This window comes from Paramisgurnus dabryanus, chromosome 8 (assembly GCF_030506205.2).
Source record: "Paramisgurnus dabryanus chromosome 8, PD_genome_1.1, whole genome shotgun sequence".
Lineage (NCBI taxonomy): Eukaryota > Metazoa > Chordata > Actinopteri > Cypriniformes > Cobitidae > Paramisgurnus > Paramisgurnus dabryanus.
This window is the reverse complement of record NC_133344.1, coordinates 10,242,752-10,265,081: the sequence shown is the minus strand read 5'-3', so window position 1 is coordinate 10,265,081 and position 22,330 is coordinate 10,242,752. Positions and strand designations below refer to the sequence as shown.

The window sequence follows — 22,330 nt, the reverse complement described above, 5'->3', positions numbered from 1 at the left end:
TTCTGTTTCAGCCCTTCATATGTGTGTCATCTGTTGTTTAGGACAGAGAGTTTCTCAAAGTTTGTGTTAATGAGAACTGCAGGGAGTTTCTCAGTACTTTTATAAAGGTACAAATACTAAAATTAACAGAACTGTAAGATTTACAAAAGTACACAATGTGTTTATGTATGCTTTAAATGTAATGCATTTCTATATATAATATTTGTGTTAACACATTTTTGTATAAGATTCATGTTTTAAAAAAGATTTTGTACAATCAGCAAAAGAAAATATATTCCATGACAAAGATTATTTCACTTAAAATCATTTTATCATTTTCACATTTGGTCTTCTTACACCCATTACTCCTAAGGGACTTTGAGGAGAATTTGATGATAATGATTTTAATATCTGGATGTCTTTATTTAGACAAACAGTCATAATAAGAGTTAACTGCTCAGACTGATAAACATTTAGCTTTTGTCCAAAGAGCTTAAAAACAAAAGTTAAGACACACAATATGCACTATAAAGCAAAGATCACAATGGCCTGTCTCATCTAAAATGTCTCGAAAGCTATGTTGACGTAACACTGAAAAGTTAAAATTAGCGTTTAGTTTTCGAGATTTATTCTTTTATGTGACCTAGTAAAATGTTTAAAATAAACGCATATAAAAGCATATGCTACTGTTATCGTGTGTGTAGTTATTAGGTGCGTTCTTAATTCGGCGCTGCAAAAACTGGCAGGCTGATGACATCAATGTACCGCGAGAGCGATTCGAAATTAGACTTCTCCGTATGATTTCTTGATTCGCTCTCGCGGTATCTTGCCGTCACCCGCCGTGCCGCATGAATTCGAACACACTTACTTATTGGCTGAGTTTCCTCACGTGATTCAAGTGGACCCCCAAATAATCTAAACAACCAGTCTATGCTTAAACCAAACGAACACGCTGACGCCAAAGCTCGAAGGGGTTTGAGGTAATCAACTAACACATAACTAACGTTACTTGTTTTAATTTTTACTGTTTGATTCTGTTTTAATGTCTGAATGTAAGTGAGGGGATAATAAGGTTTAGATATAAATCGGCATACGCGATGGACATCGGTTATTTTTGATAGCGCATTTAAATACATCTCGAGTAAAACAGTTTAAGGACTGCTCTAACTGAGCACGAGTACAAAATGCTGCATTCTCGTCGTATGTGAAGTTTAATGCTAATGCAAGGAAATCACACGAGACACAATTATAAAGTTTTGTTGCTTTACACATTTGTTTGAAAACAATTCAATATGTTTTATGTCCTAACAACACACTATAGCGGAACATATGTTTTTTCAACGATACATTAATGTTATTCGATTTATTCATTTATTTCTGGATTAAAACAGTACAAAAAAGACAGTAATCCAAAAGGATAACTTGCTAAAGTACAAAAACTTATCCAGCACGGTCCTTGGTGTTACACACAAAAAACAATAAACAGAAAAACAACAGTGCAGACTAAAAAAACATATAATATGAAATAGAAGATAAAACGTCATAACAAACAAACTAAAATACATAAAAGCAAAAATGCTATAAAGATTTTCCAATTTATCAATACTAACTTATTCACCCTGCAGGGCTGCCAACTTCTGAGTTCAGCTTGGAGTGAGATTTTGTTGGGGGGGGGGGGTGGGAATAATTTTTTATATAAGTCCTAACCATTTGCCAATTGATAATAGTGTGGATTTTAGCTATTTCTGTGTTAAATAGTTGGAAAAGAATGCGTAAAAAATCGAATCATATTTTTGAAATTAAATTGAAATAAAAGCTTTTACTGAGTTTAAATGCCTGAGATTAGAGTCTTTATTATTATTTTATACATTTCTTGATTTCTATTATGCTTTCCTTCTGATAAAAGTGCCAAAAAAGTTCTTAAAATCTAATGAATACTGGTCTCTGTAAAATGTATAACTGCAGATAACAGCAGCTTTGATTCAGTTTATCCACTGAGAGAAGCAAGTGATGATTTGTGATTGATTGGTGATAGAGGCACTGTCACAATCAAATAAACCAAATGAGTACTTTATATTAAACTACAGCAACAGATAATGTGCATGTCAAGACCATATAATTATATTTCGTATATATTATTGTTTATAGATGTCAAATATCAATTGACTTTTTTCTCTTTTATTAAAACCGGTCACCGCAAACATCACGCAGGCTTGTACTGCTTAAAAACATGAACACGCGGGTTAGGGTTGATTAAAATTGCTGTTTTCTGAGGGTTTCTGCGTGCGTGGAATCCGGGCAAGTCTCTGCTTTTCATCCAGACCTTGACGCTTTGTGTGTTCGACTGCGGCGGAGCTGACTGATCAGCGTATGACATCAGAGTAACGCGAGAGCAAAGGTAAAGGCGGACTTACTTGTAACATTTCTTATTGCTCTCGCGGTACTCTGATGTCCTAGCTGCCGAACTTTCTGCGCAGCGCCACATAAAGTGAAATGCTCTTTGACTCTTTGCAGCAAAGTACCAGCAACATGAGAAGGGGATGGCACGCAAAAGACAGTGAAGGTACGCTAAAATATAAAAGTGTCAGTACTGCGAGCACTGGTTTATAGCTACTTACATCGTGCGTTGCTCTTTCACCATCGCGCAGCCGCGCACTCGCTCTGTAGTTTGTAGCTGACGCTCCGGCATCTGTAAACAATAACTCCACCTTCTTTGATTTGATTGGCCTTCGCATCATTTTGACTTTGACGAGCGCTTTATGCTGATTGAGGCACGCCAGATAGAGGTATGCGTTTTACAGTATTTACAGTTAGGTATATTAGGCAATTATTTAATGACTTTTATTAAACTCAATGGGAATCTCAATGGTGGGCACGAGCCTGCGTGAGAAAATGGATGTGTGGCGTGAGAGCGTGAGAATGGGGTCAATTGCGTGAGTCTCACGGCGAATGCGTGAGAGTTGGCAGCTATGACCCTGTCCCATAAATGTTTTTGACCTGTATTAAAACACCCTCTCGATCAGGCCCGGTACTAGGCTTGCTGGACTGGGGGGGCAGTCAGGATTTTTGGGTGGGCAGCCATTTCTTGACTAAAATGATTCATACACTAAAATTATGGATGTTTCAATCCAATATTATTTTGCCTATAAATGGCCTTTTATTATAAGACATATGTCATTTTGCACGTTCAAATTTTAAAAGTAGATGCAATTAGATTAATGATTTATAATGTTATAATGATTACACAAGTTTGACTCATTTAGTCACAGTTAATGAAATCAGGCAAGCAGGTGATATGAATACAAAGCTGTACATATAGCTATATTTTATTAATGTTTACACTGCATTTAATCTATTATTTCACTTATATATAAATTAAAGCCATTCTTATACCTACCCAACATATGCATTGATTAGGAACTTTATTTCCACTTCTCAAACATTTTCTTCATTTAAAATAATGTATTTTCAATGTGATATATGTGATAAGCTGTATTGTCATTAATTCCTGACCCTATCATACATGCTGCTGCAGCAACCTCAAATATCACAACAAAGCACAATGCTTTAAATAATCTATTTTGAAACATCATGAAAGCAGTTTGACATGCATGACAAATTCATCAAAGGTTATCCTGTAACAGCACCAGACAAAATCACAAGCCCTTAAATACTGTAAGTGTGATTTGTGACGAGACCAAAGATAAATCCCACTGCTTTGTTCATAACACAGCAAATTAGATATTATAATACAACGCAACATTATAAAATACAACGTTTTACCTTACGATGAGGTTGCGGAGTGAAAGCTCCTCTTGAACTTAAAAGTCTGTAGATTTTTGCGTGTGAAGTTATTCTCAAACGCGAGCTGAATGAGCTGATGAATGACGATGACAAAACCGCTAAAATTTGATTTTAAAACTGCACGCGATGCTCAGCTGTTACAATACTGTATTTTTACTGTATAAACATCTTATATCATTTATATCTACTATATAGTATGCCACAACCAAACTGCATATTCTAATTTTAATAAACAGAACTACGTCTAAAACAAACACATTAAATGCTGCTGGAGACTTGCCATTGGCTGTTGTATTTGAATGAATAAATAATGAGGTGAGTCTAAAGGCCCGGGTATACTTTTTTTCCGCGTCCGGCTCGCGCGCGCACGCGTCCGCGCAACTTTCCGAGTATAGTGCCCGCGGCTACACGCGGATGGCCGCGTTCGACACTATACGCAATACAAATGATTTCTTATTCAAATTATTAGTCTAACAGGTTGTCAGGGCAGCACTGATTTGGAGACATTTACAGTACATTAAAACATTAGGATAGGTGAAGAAAAGTAACTGATCCACCATTGCAAACACAGTTTAGAAAAAACAACAAGACAACAAAGTCAGGAATCAAACAAACATGCTCCACAGCTTTCTGTTCTTGGAAGAAGTAAAAGTTAAAGAAGAAAAACGATAGTGTGTGTGCAAATGCTGTCTATTTCCTTTGTATAATTGTTTATAGTGGAGTGTCCTGTCTAAATATTTTCACGCGCATGCGCTGTCGTACGCAGACTGTACGCGCACTGTCCGCGCGGTCTCAAATTTTGGGCTGCACGCGGACGGTCCGCGGACCCTCCTGATGACGAAAATGACGTCATGCGGACAGCGCACATACCCGGACGTCCCTAGTATACTTTCGGCTTAAGAAAGGATAAGGGGCTATTTTGAGCATGTTTTACTATAAAAAAAGTTTTAAAGGCACACAAGGCAAGTCTGAGTATTATTTCTCTACTAGCTCCCCCTAGTGTCTGGGAGTAAATGCGTTCTATATCTAAGACTATACGAGACTGAAGGACACCGGGTCGGATACAGCGAACTTGCAAGTGGGGTATTCTTCCTACAGATGGTAGGGGCGGGCGAGAGAGTCTTCATTCGTCATGTAATGAGTCATTTAACCATATACCGACTTACGAAAATGATTTATTAACATAAAAATGCTGCCTTGTGTCCCTTTAATTTAATATGTGTTGGGTTATTACGTTTATGTAATACTAAATTGCATTGTTTCTGATATATATTTTAAAGATGCGTTTTTTTTTTTAGTTACCGTCATAGAGAACAGTAGTACTTTTCCTATGACTTAAATACTGCTGAAAAGACCTCCATAGCTTGAACAAGCTAATCAGACGATAGTGGTTGGGAGCTGTAAACGATAGCGCTTGCCTATAGAAGACGTTTTTTGTTTAAAGAGACTCCGTTATTTTAAGGTTGGCTGGACATTTTTGGGGGGGGCAGAAGGAAAATCTGGGGGGGGAATGCCCCCCCAGCCCCCCCGTAGACCCGGCCCTACTCGCGATGATAAGAGTTTTGTAACAGTAGGCAAACTATTCCATGCCATGCTACCAGTATAAAAAAAGGATTTTTAATTGCATTTGTATCTCTAAGAACTAAGTAAGAGCGAATGCTGGCTCTAGTATTATAGCCATGCTGTGTATGGACCATGTGTACATTAGAGCACAAATATTTGGGGGCATGACCATTAACAATGTTAAACATATGTTTCAACTGTTCTTAGATGTACAGGTAGTAGACCAGCTCTTGTAAACTCCCCCCTACCTATATGAGTACGGGAGGGTACTTTTAGTAGGTACCGAATGACATTGTTTTGCAGCACTTGAAATTTATTTTTAAATTTCATAGTCAACTCAGAAAACCATGCAGAGCAAGCAAAATCTACATGGCATTGAAACGAAGACAAAAAGCTTTGTCATACGATATAAAAAACATTTACTTACACGCATATTTGGCTAAAACCTTGGCTGCATGGATTCACCTTTATTTATTTTTATTTATTTATTTAGTCGGGACAGTGCACATTAATGAACAGTCTAACATTACTGTAAAGACTGTAAATGAGCCAGGTTATAGCATAAATGCTAATTTTCACCTGTAGTCCCGAAGCAGGAAAACAACAACATACGAAATAGTGCATGACGACAGAATATAACAATATACAATCAAACAAGAATCACATTAACACACATTCAGACAGATTATATTACTTCAGTAAGACTAGTTAAAATGATGACAGAGCTGGGAACTTTTAAGAAATTGTTTAAAGGGATAGTTCGGCCAAAAATGATATTAAACCCATGATTTACTCACCCCCAAGCTGTCCAAGTTGCATATGTCCATCGTTTTTCAGACAAACAGATTTTCGGATATTTAAGAAAATATTTTAGATCTTTCAGTTGAATAAATGTAATGTTACGGGGTCCAGCCATAGTCCACGACCTTCAAGTCCAAAAAAGTGCGTCCATCCTTCACAAATTAAATCCAAACGGCTCCAGGATGATAAACAAAGGTCTTCTGGGGGTAATCTGTGCAGTGTGGTTGTAGAAATATCCATATTTAAAATTTTATTAACGTAATTAACTACCTTCCGGTAGCGCCGCCATCTTAGACTCAGGAGAGAGTATTAGCGTAGTGTACGCACTTTTCTTAGTGACGTATGACAAATTCGGAGGGCGGGGGGACAGAGCAGCAGCAGAGAAACCTCTGTACGCAGCGTAAGCGCTCATCCTGAATGACGACGAGACTAAGATGGCGGCGCTACCGGAAGGTAGTTAATTACGGTAATGAAATTTTAAATATGGATATTTCTACAACAACACCGCGCGGATTACCCTCAGAAGACCTTTGTTTATCATCCTAGAGCTGTTTGGATTTAATTTCTGAAGGATGGACGCACTTTTTTTGGACTTGAAGGTCGTGGACTATAGCTGGACCCCGTAACATTACATTTAATCAACAGAAAGATCTAAAATATTTTCTAAAATATCCGAAAATGTGTTTGTCTGAAAAACGATGGACATATGTAACTCGGACAGCTTGGGGGTGAGTAAATCATGGGTTTAATATCGTTTTTGGCCGAACTATCCCTTTAAGATGGTTGTTGACCTCCTCTGATAGACAGTACAGTTTGTCCAAAGGTAGTTTTTTTTAAGTGATTGATCCAATGTCAAACCCAAATATTTAACACTTGATTTGAACCAACACTTGAATCTGTACCAAACAAGATTGATTCAGTCTTGCCCAGATGCATAGAGAGCTTATTGTCTACCAGCCACTGGCTAACAGACTCGAGCTCTATACCAAGAGTATTCTCAATGTCTTTTACATTACACCCTGGGACAAGTAAAACTGGATCATCAGCATATAAAAGCAGCTTGCACCGTACTGCAGCTGATCATTTATGATCAAACATCAGCTGATCAAACATAATTTATATATAGACGGTTTCATTGGAAGCATGTGATACACGTCTGGATCCGTACCTTACTTCCTTACTTACTAGTTGCTAAATTGATAAATAACAAATGTTTTGGTTTCCTAGGTAATCTATGTGTTGTTTTTTTTGCTTGTTATATAAATAAACTACGTTTAAAGAACTTTGTTGTTATTTATTCTTAGCGGAGTTTACTGGAAGCTATGTGCAGCCGCTTGTTTATGTTGTTACTGCTGAAACCGTCTATACCAAAAATAATAAGTGCCCCAGGATCGAACCATGGGGCACTCCACATGTTATACTCTGTGTGTCAGAAGTCGTCCCCTCAACATCACAGACTTGGGCCTGTTTGTCAAGAAAGAAGTGAACCTTATGAGCGCTGAGTTACTAAAACCCATGCACTGTAATTTCGAAATCAAAATCTTGTGGTTCACAGTGTCGAATGCTTTTTGCAAGTCAAGAAATAGCATACCAACATAATTTTCCTTGATCAAAATTCTGACGCACATATTCAAAAAGGTGAATGAGACGGGTGTCGGTCAAATATGCAGCTCTAAAGCCAGACTGTAGCTCATATAATAGATAATGCATGCCTAATAAAAAAACTCCTCCACCTGTTCATACACAAGATGCTCAAAAATCTTATAGATGGCAAAATTGATACTGGCCTATAATATCCAACATCAGCTCTGTTATTTTTCTTAAAAAAAACACCCTTACTTATGGACAAATTTATAATATGTGTAAGAATACTAACCCCAGCACTATCCATAATAAACCTGGAGAGGATAAGTAATACAATATGCATGATTAACAGTAATCTGATGTGTTATATTTCAGTTCATCAAAAAAGATCAGATGCAGAGTTTAGTTGTGTCTGAAGAACGAGAGGTCAATGGATCCACCGACAGCATTTAAGAGGTGACCTGACAAAAAAATAACATTTACATTTAACACTGTTTTATTCACACAAAGACGCACATCAAGTAAATCTTAATAGTTTTTGACTCTTTTCCTGATATCCAGACCGGACGCAACCGAACCCGTCTGTAAAAAGATGAAGTTTAAGCAATCTGTGAATCAACCACATTATATGTGTTCTGAATTCAGGTAAACTATAGATTATTTGAAATTTGATTATGTTTGTTTTAAATGTTACATCAGATTGTAAATACTCAAATACAATATAATTTTAGCATGTAATAAATAAAAAAAGTGATTTTTAAATGATAACAAAAATAAAATTTGCTCAATACATGTACTTCTCTAACTTCTGTTTTCATTTCACAGCCAAGACTTTAAACTTAATGAAGTCCTGAACACATTTAAATCAAATCTGAGAGAGAAGTTTCAGTGTTTGTTTTCAGGAACATTAAAGCAGAGAAACCCAACTCTACTGAACGAGATCTACACAGAGCTCAACATCACACGTAAAAGTGGAGAGGCAGAGGAGACACCAATCAAATGTAATGACATCTTTAAACCTTTACCTGAAAAACACAAACACATCAGAAGTGTGCTGACAAAGGGAGTTGCTGGCATTGGAAAAACAGTCTCTGTACAGAAGTTCATTCTGGACTGGGCTGAAGAGAAAGAGAATCAGGACGTCCACCTCATATTTCCACTTCCTTTCAGAGAGATTAATTTGATGAAGGACAAAACACTCAGTCTTTTAGATCTTCTTCATCTTTTCTTCCCAGAAACAAAAGAAATGAAAATCTTCAGTGATAAATATAAAGTGCTGTTCATCCTTGATGGTTTGGATGAGTGTCGTCTGTCTCTGGATTTTCACAGCAGTGTGAGGTTGTGTGATGTAAGTGAATCAACCTCAGTGGACGTGATGCTGACAAACCTCATCAAGGGGAATCTGTGTCCCTCTGCTCGCATCTGGATCACCTCTAGACCAGCAGCAGCTGATCTCATCCCCTCTGAGTGTGTTGATCGAGTCACAGAGGTACGAGGCTTCAGTGATAAACAGAAGGAGGAATACTTCAGGAAGAGAATCAGTGATGAGAGTCTATCTGATCAAATCATCTCACACCTGAAGTCATCCAGGAGTCTCTACATCATGTGTCACATCCCAGTGTTCTGCTGGATTTCAGGCACTGTTCTAGAGAGAATATTGAGTGAAGCAGAGAGAAGAGGGAACCCCAAGACTCTCACTCAAATGTACACACACTTCCTGATCATCCAGACAAACATCAAACATCAGGACGACTATGAAAAGAAATTGAAGAATAAAGACATGATCTTCAAACTGGGTAAACTGGCTTTAGAGCATCTTGTGAAAGGCAATCTGATCTTCTATGATGAAGACCTGAGAGAGTGTGGCATTGATGAAGCAGAAGCATCAGTGTACTCAGGATTGTGTACTCGGATCTTCAGAGAGGAGTTTGGTTTGTGTGAGAGGAAAGTTTACAGCTTTGTTCATCTGAGCATTCAGGAACATCTAGCAGCTCTATATGTGCACCTCGCCTTTATGAAGAACAACATAAATGTGTTGACTGAAATTAAACCGAATCAAATAGATCAGCTTTCATTACTTGATCTGTATCAGAGAGCAATAGATACGGCTCTACAGAATAAAAATGGACATCTGGATCTTTTTCTTTGTTTTCTTCTGGGTTTGTCACTGAAGTCGAATCAGAATCTCATACCAGGTCTGAGGTTACTGACATGCTACAACTGTCACATCAATAAGGAAACAATCCAATACATCAAACAGACGATCAGGAAGAATCCTTCACCAGAGAAATCAATCAATCTGCTTCAGTGTCTGAATGAACTGGGTGATTCTTCAATAGTGGAGGAAATCCAACATTTTCTGGCATCTATAACATTAGGTAAAGCCAAACTCTCTTCATCTCAGTGGTCAGCTTTAGTTTTGGTGATGATGACATCAGAACAGCAGCTGAAGAAGTTAAATATGAATCCATTTATTAATGGAAACAAAGCTGAACCACTGAAAGTTCTTCAGAAGCTGCTGCCCGTGATTTGTGAATGTAGAATAGTTCAGTAAGTGTAAACATTACTTTACTCTTAAAACATTTTTTAATGCTGTAATTTTCAACATCATTTTTTTATTTCTCTACAGGTTGAGTCAATGTAATATCACAGCTGAAAGTTGTGTTCCTTTGACTTCAGCTCTGAGATCAAACCCATCACACCTGAGAGATCTGCATCTGTCTGATAATAAAAAACTAAAAGATTCAGGAGTTAAGCTGATCTGTAATGTACTGAAGAATCCTGACTGCAAACTGGAGATACTGAAGTAAGATCTTTAGATTTTATAAAAATCGATTATGACATTCGTTGTCAACAAATTTCATTATCGATTAGTTGGTGTGACGTCACATGCTCCCGCACCACCATCCGCCAACATGCACAGGCGTCAGGTGCTGTTTCTTCATAAAGAGGGAGCTGCCTGCTCAAAGTCAGTCATGTTTTATTTATACAATGCAAGCCGTGACCGTCTTCTCCCCGCCTATTTATCTAATCTGAGGTACTGAACACAATGTTTTACGTCTTTTATGACTTCTGGTGAAAAACACATGGTGTACAGCACTATTTTTAGCCTTTCATTGATAAAACTAAAGCGGCTGATTTCTGCATAGTTTTATTTTGCAAGCGTGTGAAAGTTTTGAAATTGCACTGAAATATCAGAGAAAGCTCTTAAATAAACATGTAAAAAACACTGTGCAGAATGTTTACTTACAACACAAGCAGCGGACTCTGACATAATATTAATTTGCGTCCTTATAAACACACTTAAAAGAACACTTCTACTCGTGAATACCCTAATAGACCTTTCTCACAATAACCGAAAATACGTAATTGTTGTGGAAGCGGAGTTTCTGTCAAGCGTCAACACACCAGAACAACATAAACCCGGGCAAGTTTAAATTGGATTAAAGAATCTACACAACTTCATTAACGGATTTGCCAAATATTACATTTTCTGATGTGAATTGACCAAAAAGAAAAAAACTCTGAACTGTTAAAGGGTACAAATTTTTCCATGAAGAATTTGTCCATAAATTTCAAGGGAAGTAGAGAGCGAGGCTAACTGTTACTAAACTGTTAACTAAAATGACACATTATTAGCATGTCCACTTAGACATAATGTATGTAAAGTATAGATGATATAGACTACCTTACTAAAACATTATAGTCTGCTTTGAATGAAGCATTATGGTACCAATTACCTTCAATTACTGTCTATGGTTGTCCAAGCGAACGTTTTGTGTGTAGCAACAATAATGTTAGCCGGATACTATCATCATCAGTTAACATTTTTGTCTGGTAATGTATGTGTGCGTGTCGGGGTGAACTCGTTCCAAAGAAAACGGCTAGGGACAGCATGTGGTTGCAAGCGGCGAACAGTGAGCCCTAAAAAGTAGTCGTCTTTAGTGAAGTGTCTGCTGCATACATAAGTGCTCCCCTTTTTTATGGTGGAGTTTGGTCCTTCATCCCACCGGATAGCCTGAATCCATTGTCTAACTTCACCATCAACAGGGAATGAATGGAACAGATATGGCTGTTTACGTTGCCTTGACTGTGGAGGAAGTAGATACCATGACGATTGCCAGTGTTGGGAAAGTTCACTTTCTACATGAACTAGTTCAGTTCACAGTTCGCAAATTTTAAAATGAACTAGTTCAGTTCATAATTCAAAATTTTGAACTAGTTCACAGTACCAAAAATGAAAAAATGTATAGTTCTTTTTTCCCATATTATTTTTTTTAAATGCTTGCCATTATAGCCCATATAGAACCACAGACAGCAATTATTTTATCAGTTTTAACACTTAAGTTAAATGCGCCAGATTTTATCTTCATATCCAACTTTAAATCCTTAACCAACCAGGGTTTACATTAGCATTGACTGTCGTCTAATTGTTTGCTTGCACATACCTTGAAAGGCTAGCCTGGTGCTTCAAGGGGCTCACACACACCTGGCGAGAAGCTCTGTGAGGCGTCGCGTGTAGGACAACTCGCAGGTATTGCACACCGCACGTGCACGTTAAATAGCGTGAGCTTGGTCAAAGTCTATTTCAAGATCCAGAATATGTGTCAGCAGCCTATGTTAATCGTTAACGATTTAGGACAAATATGATGTTATTTGATGTTAAACTATATGAGTGGCGCGGCAGGGATTTCAGCAGCGTCCGGAGTCAATGTTGTTTTGATGACCCATGCAGCCGTGAAACACTGACTGGTGGCGGTGTTGCCAGATTGGGTGTTTTTTCCGCTACACATTAAGGCATGTTTACAGTGTGTTTTAGCCGGGATTTTGCCTGGAAGACTCTATAGAAATCTGGCACCCTACTGAACGACGTTAAACTAAGAGTGCGGCACGTTCATAGGCACCAGAATGAACGAGTTCACATAACGTTCATCAGGCAGTTCAGTTCAAAATATGAACGAGTTCAATGAACTCATTCAGGCACAACACTGACCATTGCGTATTTCTGGTCACAAATACAGAAGTTGTGAGAGAGGTCTATTTAGTACTTTATTTAGCTATAATTTGTGAAAATATCAAATTTGATCAGTGGTGTAGTCTACGTGATACGCAGGACTACTCCGTATACCCACTAGAAATTGTCAAGGATTTCCGTATACCCACTAAAAATAGCGCGAGGATGCGTAACAGCATGGTTTTGTGACATTTTTAAACTTTTAGTCATAATATACATGTGAAGCACTGACCATTAGCATGCTACACTTGCTACTTTAGCGGGTTGGTTGAAATACATAATAGGCTATATACTTCCTGTCGAACTGCGCGATCCGATCGGCATATTAATTTCTATGAAATCAAATTACTATAGTGACGCGAAAGTGACTGGGGAGCAGACTGGTGTTGCGCCACAAGCGAGTGATAGTACCGCGAGAGAGACTCCAGTTATCACATGGAGAAATCTGCTTTGAATCGCTCTCGCGGTATTTTGACATCACTAAGAGGTCTGCTTTACGCCAAATGAAGTCGAACCTGGAGTGTAGCTGCTCACGCGACACTGTAAACAACATACAGTCCATGTGGAGAAGTGAACGAGTGAGCAGTGCTGCAACATAAAATCCATAGAGTTTACAACGCACATGTGAGTAAACAACATTGAAATCATCAGTCCAGTTTATTACTTTATCTGGAGGTATAATGGCTCCAAATGCAATAAAATAAGCCCGTGATTATATCCTGATGGTTTTTAGCTGCCTTCAGTTGCTCTGCATGTTTGCTTGTGCTTCACAGTGTTAAACTTCCCTTCTATGTGTTCATTTATATATCTACGTTCAAGATGTATATGATCTTAAACTTCTGTGAGGAAATTCTTGTCTGCGTTGATGTTCAGTTCAGACTTGCAAATATTAGGCTAGATGGTCTTGTAATAATAATTAAGTATAAGCCTATTTTCAGTTTTAGACAATGCTTATATTATATGCAAAAATAAGCTTTTATATCAATGACTATGCAAATAAGAGTTAATTCATGGTCATCTTAAATGTGTATTAATTAAAAACATTTACACCATTAAATTACACATGGTAATGTTATCAATAGTTATGCATGTGTTTGCCACGGATTGAAGATTGTAAACAGTTAATTTAATTTAATTAACAGTTAAGTAACTTTTGTCCCTGAGTTAGATGTTGATTAACACTAAACCAGTCTAAAAATCAGTCCAGTTTCCCCAACTGTAAACCCATTGGCTGTTAAAGTCTTTTTTTCTTATAATAAACTGACATGTTGATAACACATTCAGTTTATGTGTTCATAAGTACACTTTCAGAATGCTCTTAGTTACATGAAGATATGCATCTGTGAGTGTTGTGGTGCTTATGAGGTGTCGCGCTGGGACGAGTGAGCATAAGGATGAGAGGGAAAAATCACAGTATACTCACTACAAAAATCTAGACTACACCACTGAATTTGATATATATATATATATATATATATATATATATATATATATATATATATATATATATATATATATATATATATATATATATATATATATATATATATATATATATATATATATATATATATATAGAATTTATTTATATATATATATATATATATATATATATATATATATATATATATATATATATATATATATATATATATATATATATATATATATCCAATTTATATATATATATATATATATATATATATATATATATATATATATATATATATATATATATATATATATATATAATTTATTTATATATACATATATATATATACATATATATATATATCCAATTTATATATATATATATATATACATATATATATATCCAATTTATATATATATATATATATACATATATATATATATATATATATATATATATATATATATATATATATATATATATATATATATATATATATACATACATATACATATACATATACATATATATATATATATATATATATATATATATATATATATATATATATAAATTCTATCCAATTTATCGGGGTAAAAAGTCACCCGATTAATCGATTATGAAAATAATCAATAGTTGCAGCCCTAAATCATATAATGTTTTATAATGTAATAAAGTCATGAAATCTATTTTTATTATTTATTGTTTATCTGTTGCGAATTGATCTTCTTGTGATCTGATCTTCAGTAACATGATACTGCAGGTCTAATGATGATGACAAACAAGAGACTCGCATAACTTTTAACTAGGGATGTCCCGATCAGGTTTTTTGCCTCTGAGTCATTTGATTTTGAGTATCTGCCGATACCGAGTCCCGATCCGATACTTCTATAATACATAAAAAAAGAATAAAGAAGAGCGAAAAAAAACAGAACCAGGATGTTCCTTATGTCATTCCGCATGCGTTGCTGTTTCTGTGTGGAGTCAAGAGTCTAATGCTGAGTTTACACCAAACGCGGTTTGGGCGTCAAAATCGCGTCTACCGCGCGTGCTTTGCCGCTTGAACAATTTGGATGCATTCGCGCGTGTAGAGCGGAGTAGACGCGCGGAAAAAGCAAGCATTTGACGCGCGTCCGAAGCAAAATCCGCTTCTTGTGGGAGGGGCAACTGCTGTGCGAGTGTCTGTTTGCAAGATGACTGATGTTACTTGTGCATTTATCAAGAGAGTTACTAGTTTTGTATTGGGTAACCTTACTATGGGGAAAAATAAACGGCGCGGGTAGATAAACGTCACGTGACTCAAAAGTGAAGCGTGTATTACAACTTACCAAGTTGCCCAAAGTCCTTACTGACACTCTTCCAAGCGAGGTCCTTTTTATTCCTGTCTCCACTATAGAAATAACAACTCGTGTCATATAGCTTCGAGTGACTGCTTGAGTGAGTGACTCCGGGCGGGGCTGCCACCACAGCAGCAAGCAGGCTCCTGATTGGTTAACGCGGCGCGAAATTCCGCCAAAGTTCAAATTTTTCAACTCGGGCGTCAGCCGTAAATTCGCATGAACCGCAAAATGCACAAAAAGCACCATTCGCGCTTACCGCGCGTACCGCGCACAACGCTCAATTCGCGCCTTTCGCCCGAGCTTCACGCGCGAAAGAGGCGGAAACGCGTCTTCCGCGCCGCGCCGAACGTCTCTTCCGCGCCGCGGGACCTCCTGACGCGCGTCAACGCGTCTTCACATTGACTTAACATTGAAATCACTCGCGCTTCACGCCCTTACCGCGGTTGGTGTAAATGCAGCATAACTCTGTGCCAGCACATAACTATAGATGTTACATCTGTTTAAATTAAACACACTCATGAATTCAGTAATCAGTTTACCTTGATTTGTCAATGTACTTAAAAGTGAAAAAAAAAGTTTAATGTCAAAATATTCTGATTGACCCACTGATGGCACGTGGACTTTTTTGGTGACGTCTTTCATTCTTTTCTGGGCTTGAATAGCGGCGGTTAAATAGCATGTGGGACATTCACAAGCCTCCTGGTTTTTATCCACAATATATTTAAAGAAAAATTTTATGGGTTTGAAAAAAGCACGGAGGTAAGTGATTTATAATAAAATATTGATTTTGGAGTGAATTATCACATTAAAATGACCTTGATCTGACGTGTGTGTGTTTTGTGTCTCATTGTTCTCCACAGGTTGAGTCATTGTAATATCACAGTTGAAGGTTGTGCAGCTCTGTCTTCAGCTCTGACATCAAACCCATCACACCTGAGACATCTGAATCTGACTAACAATGATCTTGGAGATTCAGCAATGGAGCATCTATCTGCTTTCCTGGAGCATCCTAACTGTAAACTGGAGGAACTCTGGTAAGATCATTCACACATGATGTGATTCTCAGAGTGAAATTGTCAAGTATCTTGAAGACCAGATAGCTAAATGCCAGACAGGGGCAGAAACAAGGAGCGTACCGCACAAACACCAGAGCTCAAGACTAGGGGTCGGCCGGTTATCGACCGGTTACTTCTCAATAGGGCTGTGTCGATAAACGATATCCCATCGAATCGCGATAAAATTCGGAACGATAACTGTGGTAAGCTCCGGATATTTTTACTCGATATGGATTGATCAGTACTTTTGTGTAATGTTGGACTTACGTCCGTTTCTCGTCATGGATCGCAAACAATGATAAACGCCTTATTAAAGCACAAGCAGGTTGCATTAAAGCCTGAATCATAGCAGACAGAAAAGGTACAGTACTTTCTTCTCGCGTCCATCTTGCACGCGCACATGTCTGCACTGCTTTGAAAGTATATTTACAGGACATTTACAAATTTAGAAAAGATGAAGAAATCTTACCCTGTTAAAATCTTACCCTGGAGGGCCTAGCAATAGTTTAGCTCCAACTAGGGCTGCACGATTAATCGAAAAAGAATCACGATCTCGATTCATACATATAGGCGATCTTCATTTTAAATGACGGCGATTCACTTGCATTTACAGTATTTCCCTGTATTCAGTTTCTGCGTTCAAGTGTTCACGTATTTACATTACAACAACCCAAGAATATCAGTCAAACTTGCTAACACACACTCATACAGGGTAAAACCAAACCCTATTCATTCACCAATCAGACCCGATCGTTTCTCTCCTCTCTCTCATCTCATTTGCGGCGTTCCGCTGTCACTCGCGTGACGTATAACAAGGCGGCAGACCTAAACACAGTCGTTTACTTGGTGGATCTGGAGCGGCAATTTTCACAAAAAAGAGAGGATAAACGAGTGTCACTGTGGAAAATCCTGGTGGCGACGGAGAAAGTGAAGATGCAACAACATTGGTTTCGAAAAAAGGCAAGGAAATTATTTACCTCAGGCTCCGGACGTTTCTAAATCGGAAGGCTGCAACCTCAGGAGGTCGCATGCAGGCTGTATACGTCATCAAGCCTGGTTCATTTGAGTTAACGGACTCGGAGCATTACATTCGCAAGTCATTAACATACTTCAACAATTTATTATTAACTAAAAATATTAGTCATCTTTATAACGTTAATTGTTAATATTCTGAAATTAGACAGTCTTTATGATGCGCAGTTTAGAAATGCGACCTCCAGAGAGGCTGCAGCCTTCACATTGAGAAACGGCCTCTTTGCGTTCCCCATTAGAAAGGGTTTTTCGCATGAGGGGAACATTGTTACATGTCTGCGTTTCTCTCTGATGCCTCAAAATGTTGATCTTTTAGTCTTTTAAAGGTTTAACGTTAGTGTTTTTAAAGTTTTAAGGTTGGCCAGTTTGATAGTACAAAAAGCACAGGTGCAATTTAAGAGCTAACAAATTTTAAATTATTCTAAATTTTAAGGGGTCTAAAATAAGAAAAAGAGACTTTTAAGAAACGTTATTATAACTGAAAGTCCTGTAGCACATTTTTTAGTTAAGTGCATAATAAATGTTTTTGTTAAAATAAAGAGAATCGGGTGAGAGAATCGGGATCTCAATTCCCATGGAAAAAATCGTGCAGCCCTAGCTCCAACCCTAATCAAACTTACCTACCTGTGATTGGCCGTTTCTCAATATGCGTTCTTGTCTGTACTTGTATTCTTGTGGACTTGTGAAACGTCATCAGTCGCAGACCAAGTACTGTTCCAAATCAAAGTTCGCATCAAGCCCAAGTTCACATAAAATCCCCGGATGTGTTCTTGATCCGCCCACTTTATCGAGGATGCATCAGAGGAGACTTGTGTGGACTTATGACAGCGAAGTTTCCCAGAATGCATTTCGCGTCAGGAGTTCGTTCTTCCGAGTCTGAACTTGCAAGTTCGAACTACGAAGGACACAAGTCCGAGTTTGGCGTACTTGGTATTGAGAAACAGCTATTGTCTAGTGATCATGAAGACCTTGATTAGCTTGCTCAGGTGTGTTTGATTAGGCATTAGGTAATGAACCACATACAATCGAGTCCAAGCCAGAGCATAACTCTTATAAAAAAAAACGTCTTGAACGTAAACCCAAAGTACAGCAATGTTACATTGAAAAAAAGTTTATTCTTTTATTATTATTACTTACGAATTTCTATTCAGGGTTTTTATCCCTCATTTCTTTGTGTCAAAGGCCTTTTTTCCAAAGAAGCTTAAGGTTACCTAAAAAGAAGCTTTACCAGTCGAAATTATCCCTAAAACATATCTCATATCTTCAGAGCATGTTAACAGCACGTGTAACATTAATGTTATACAGAACAGCAAATAACATGTTAGATTAGCCCACCATTAAAACATGATAAATAAAGAGATTTATAATAAAACTTACTTTAAAACATCAAAAGTCGAGTGCTTTAAACAACCATGCGTAATCTCATGTGTCTTCTGATCACAAAATGAGAAAACTATTTTACAGAACTATTTTATGCTATTTATGCTCGATTAGCATAGCATTATAAATGTATAGTATTGTTATAAAATACCCAACATAGCGTGAAGAAGACAGATAAACCATATATCATCTCAATTGTGTTTATTGTCTCCATGCTTTAAAACATCACACCATCTTCATTTGCCTGTTATTGAATAAAACGGCAATTTCTACATGACACTACGTCGTCTTCATTAAGTTGTCATAATGAGACACACTGTCACAAGCGCCCTCTAGCTTCACGTATGAATAAAACAGACAAACAGAGTGTGAATGGCTGTAGCCATTGCCGTGTATGAAGAAAACCTGCAACAGTCAACTTTGCTAGCGTGCAGTGCCTCAGCCAGTCAATAATGATTAGTGATATATGTTGCGGGCGTTCAGAGTTTAACGACAGTCAGTTACAGTTTACATTTTACAGTTTCTTGCCAGAATTTAAGATTACATTATAATCTGTTTATTAAAAATGGCTTCTGGGCGTTGCTATGCTATTCTTACAGGCTTCCCTGAATAGGGTCTTTGCTTTCAGTATTCTAACTGTATTTGCATTTTCTGCCTCGGACCCTCTCAGATCCATTGCAGATGTCATTTCGTTGCGTGGCCGCCACCCTCGTCTCGCATGTTGTTAAAAAGCCCAGGTGTGTGTTTGACATTGAGCATCATTGTCATCATGGCTAGTTTAACTTCTGTGCCCTCGCTTAGTTTGTTTTTCTCCGGCTGTATGTGTTTTGCGCAGGCGCCGGACACACATGCATGATCTTGGTTATTCAACAACCGTTACGTTTTATCGATTAAATTGTTATCGACAATTAATCGAATAACATTCCTAGTTCAGAGCCAATAGCCTTTAGGCTACTGTGCTGCGAAAACAATAATAACACATAAACAAACAAAAGGAAATCCATGTTGATCTGATTTGTGTGTTGTGATCTGAGATACTGAAGTGTATTATTGTTCTCTACAGGTTGAGTGATTGTAAAATCACAGATGAAGGTTGTGTTGCTCTGTCTTCAGCTCTGACATCAAACCCATCACACCTGAGAGATCTGAGTCTGTCTAATAATAATCTTGGAGATTTAGGAGTGAAGCTGTTGTCTGCTGTACTGGAGAATCCTCAGTGTAAACTGGAGATACTGAAGTAAGATCATTTCTCTGATAGTCACACATGATGTGGTTCTCAAAGAGATATTATGAAACTGTCAATTAAAGAGAGAAGACGAGTTCAGATGCAAAACCCTCTAAATGCATCTGACACGTTTTCTTATAAATGATGTGTTTTGGTTGAGTAATTTCACTTTAATGGCAATGTAAAGTTATAAGTAATAAATTAAAACGAATAAATAAACAAAAAATACAACAATTAAACTACATCTAACTAAAGTGAAAGAGTAAAGTTTGTCTCATTTGTTTTCTACAGGTTGAATGCTTGTAATATCACAAATGAAGGTTGTTTCGCACTGACTTCAGCTCTGAGATCAAACCCATCACACCTGACTGAATTGGTTCTGATTGGGAATAAGCTGGGAGATTTAGGAGTGAAGCTGATCTCTGATCTGGTGAATGATCCACGTTACAAACTGAAAAAGATACGGTGAGTATTGATTCATATTTAAAAATGTCATGCCATCCAGTCATGTTAAGTTGATGTTTTTAATTTGATATTTTTTTGCACATATGTGACTAAATGTTTTACTTCATTCTTAAAGAAATGAGTCGTTACTGTATTTTCTCTGTTGAATTCATTAACACAAGTTAAATCAATAAAATAACAATTATTTTATACTTGTTTTAACAGCTTTTCACCATTGGCCTTATTTTTCAACAAACGCATCAGAACATTGAAGACGACATCCTGATCTCTCTCTCTGTCTGTGTGTGTGTGCGTGTGTGTGTGTGCGTGTGTGTGTGCGTGTGTGTGTGTGTGCGTGTGTGTGTGCGCGCGTGTGTGTGTGCGCGCGTGTGTGTGTGCGCGCGTGTGTGTGTGCGCGCGTGTGTGTGTGCGCGCGTGTGTGTGTGCGCGTGTGTGTGTGCGCGTGTGTGTGCGTGCGTGTGCGTGCGTGCGTGTGTGTGTAAACTAACAATGACATTATTTCTTTACAGTCTTTCACCTGTAAAAGACAGAGTTTCTCAAATGGGTTTGTGTTAAGAGCAACTATGGTCTGATTCACGATTTTGCAGTTACTTTGGTGTGTAAGTGTGTGTTAGTACATGTTAATAATATACAAAAGGTACAAACCCAAAAGTTTACGATGACGCAAGTTATCTCCAACATAAATCTCTTTTCTTGGACTACAACATGGATTGTAGGCAACAGTTTACTTTCTGGAATTGGTGATGTAGACAAGAGCGACATTATCATAATTCCTCCCGCTTGGACTCACCGCCTGTAAGTGAACTCCTGTTAGCATTGGATTGTGAGCGAATCTTTCAAACATGGTAAGGAGTGTCACATTTCCGGCTGACATCAGAGGTATTCATGCCAATCACAAGGTACAGATTAGCTGGCCAATCGGATGACACAGCGCTTTTCATATCGATGAGTTGTGTACAAAATCAGAGCTTTTGATTAAGGCAAGGGATATCTGGAGCTACAAAAATGTACGGTTTTTGGAAAATGTGTTTTTTGAACCATTAAAGTCGCCATGAAACGTGGTGACGTATATCTGAGTGAAACCGGCATCTGAAATGAATTAAGGCAGGGCTGGATTTGAATTTGTCTATCGAGATCTGATTGGATCATCGAAGTTGGTTCGTGATGCTAATTGCAGCGATCTTTTCCTGGACCACGCCCACCTGCCATACCATTGGACCAGACGTAAAGAGAGATCGTTTTGAGGAGTGGAGGAAATTTGCATTTTTGATTAAAGATTATGAGGGCACATGATTTTTTTTAGAAATAATGAAGCTCACATATAAGTCATTTGTAAATAATACCACAATATTCCAAAACAAATTACAGTTTTTCATTTCAATTTCATTGCGACTTTAACCAAATACTAAAATAAACAGAACTGTAGGATTTACAAAAGTACAAAATTTGTTCATGTATGCTTTAAATGTTATGCATTTATGTATGTAATATGCGTGTTAACATATTTTTGTATAAGATTTTTGTTTAAAAAAAGTTTTTGTACAAACTGTAAAAGAAAATAAATGGGTCCATTTCCATGACAAAGATAATTCAGTTTCATTTAAAGAGCACCAATTATCCGATTCAGGTTTTTACATTTACTTTGGTGTGTCTGTG

At 37.4% G+C, this 22,330-nt stretch overlaps 1 protein-coding gene across 1 annotated transcript; it reads left to right on the top strand.

The window, feature by feature from the left end:
- The first annotated feature begins 912 nt into the window (after window positions 1–912).
- On the top strand, window positions 913–20,971 carry LOC135771818 (NLR family CARD domain-containing protein 3-like). The gene is made up of 9 exons (XM_065282190.2): window positions 913–959; window positions 8,107–8,187; window positions 8,293–8,376; window positions 8,557–10,281; window positions 10,361–10,537; window positions 16,378–16,551; window positions 20,048–20,221; window positions 20,501–20,674; window positions 20,879–20,971. The coding sequence occupies exons 2-9, from the start codon at window positions 8,162–8,164 to the stop codon at window positions 20,937–20,939; spliced, it is 2,595 nt and encodes an 864-aa protein (XP_065138262.1). The 5' UTR covers window positions 913–959; window positions 8,107–8,161; the 3' UTR covers window positions 20,940–20,971.
- Window positions 20,972–22,330: the final 1,359 nt, after the last annotated feature.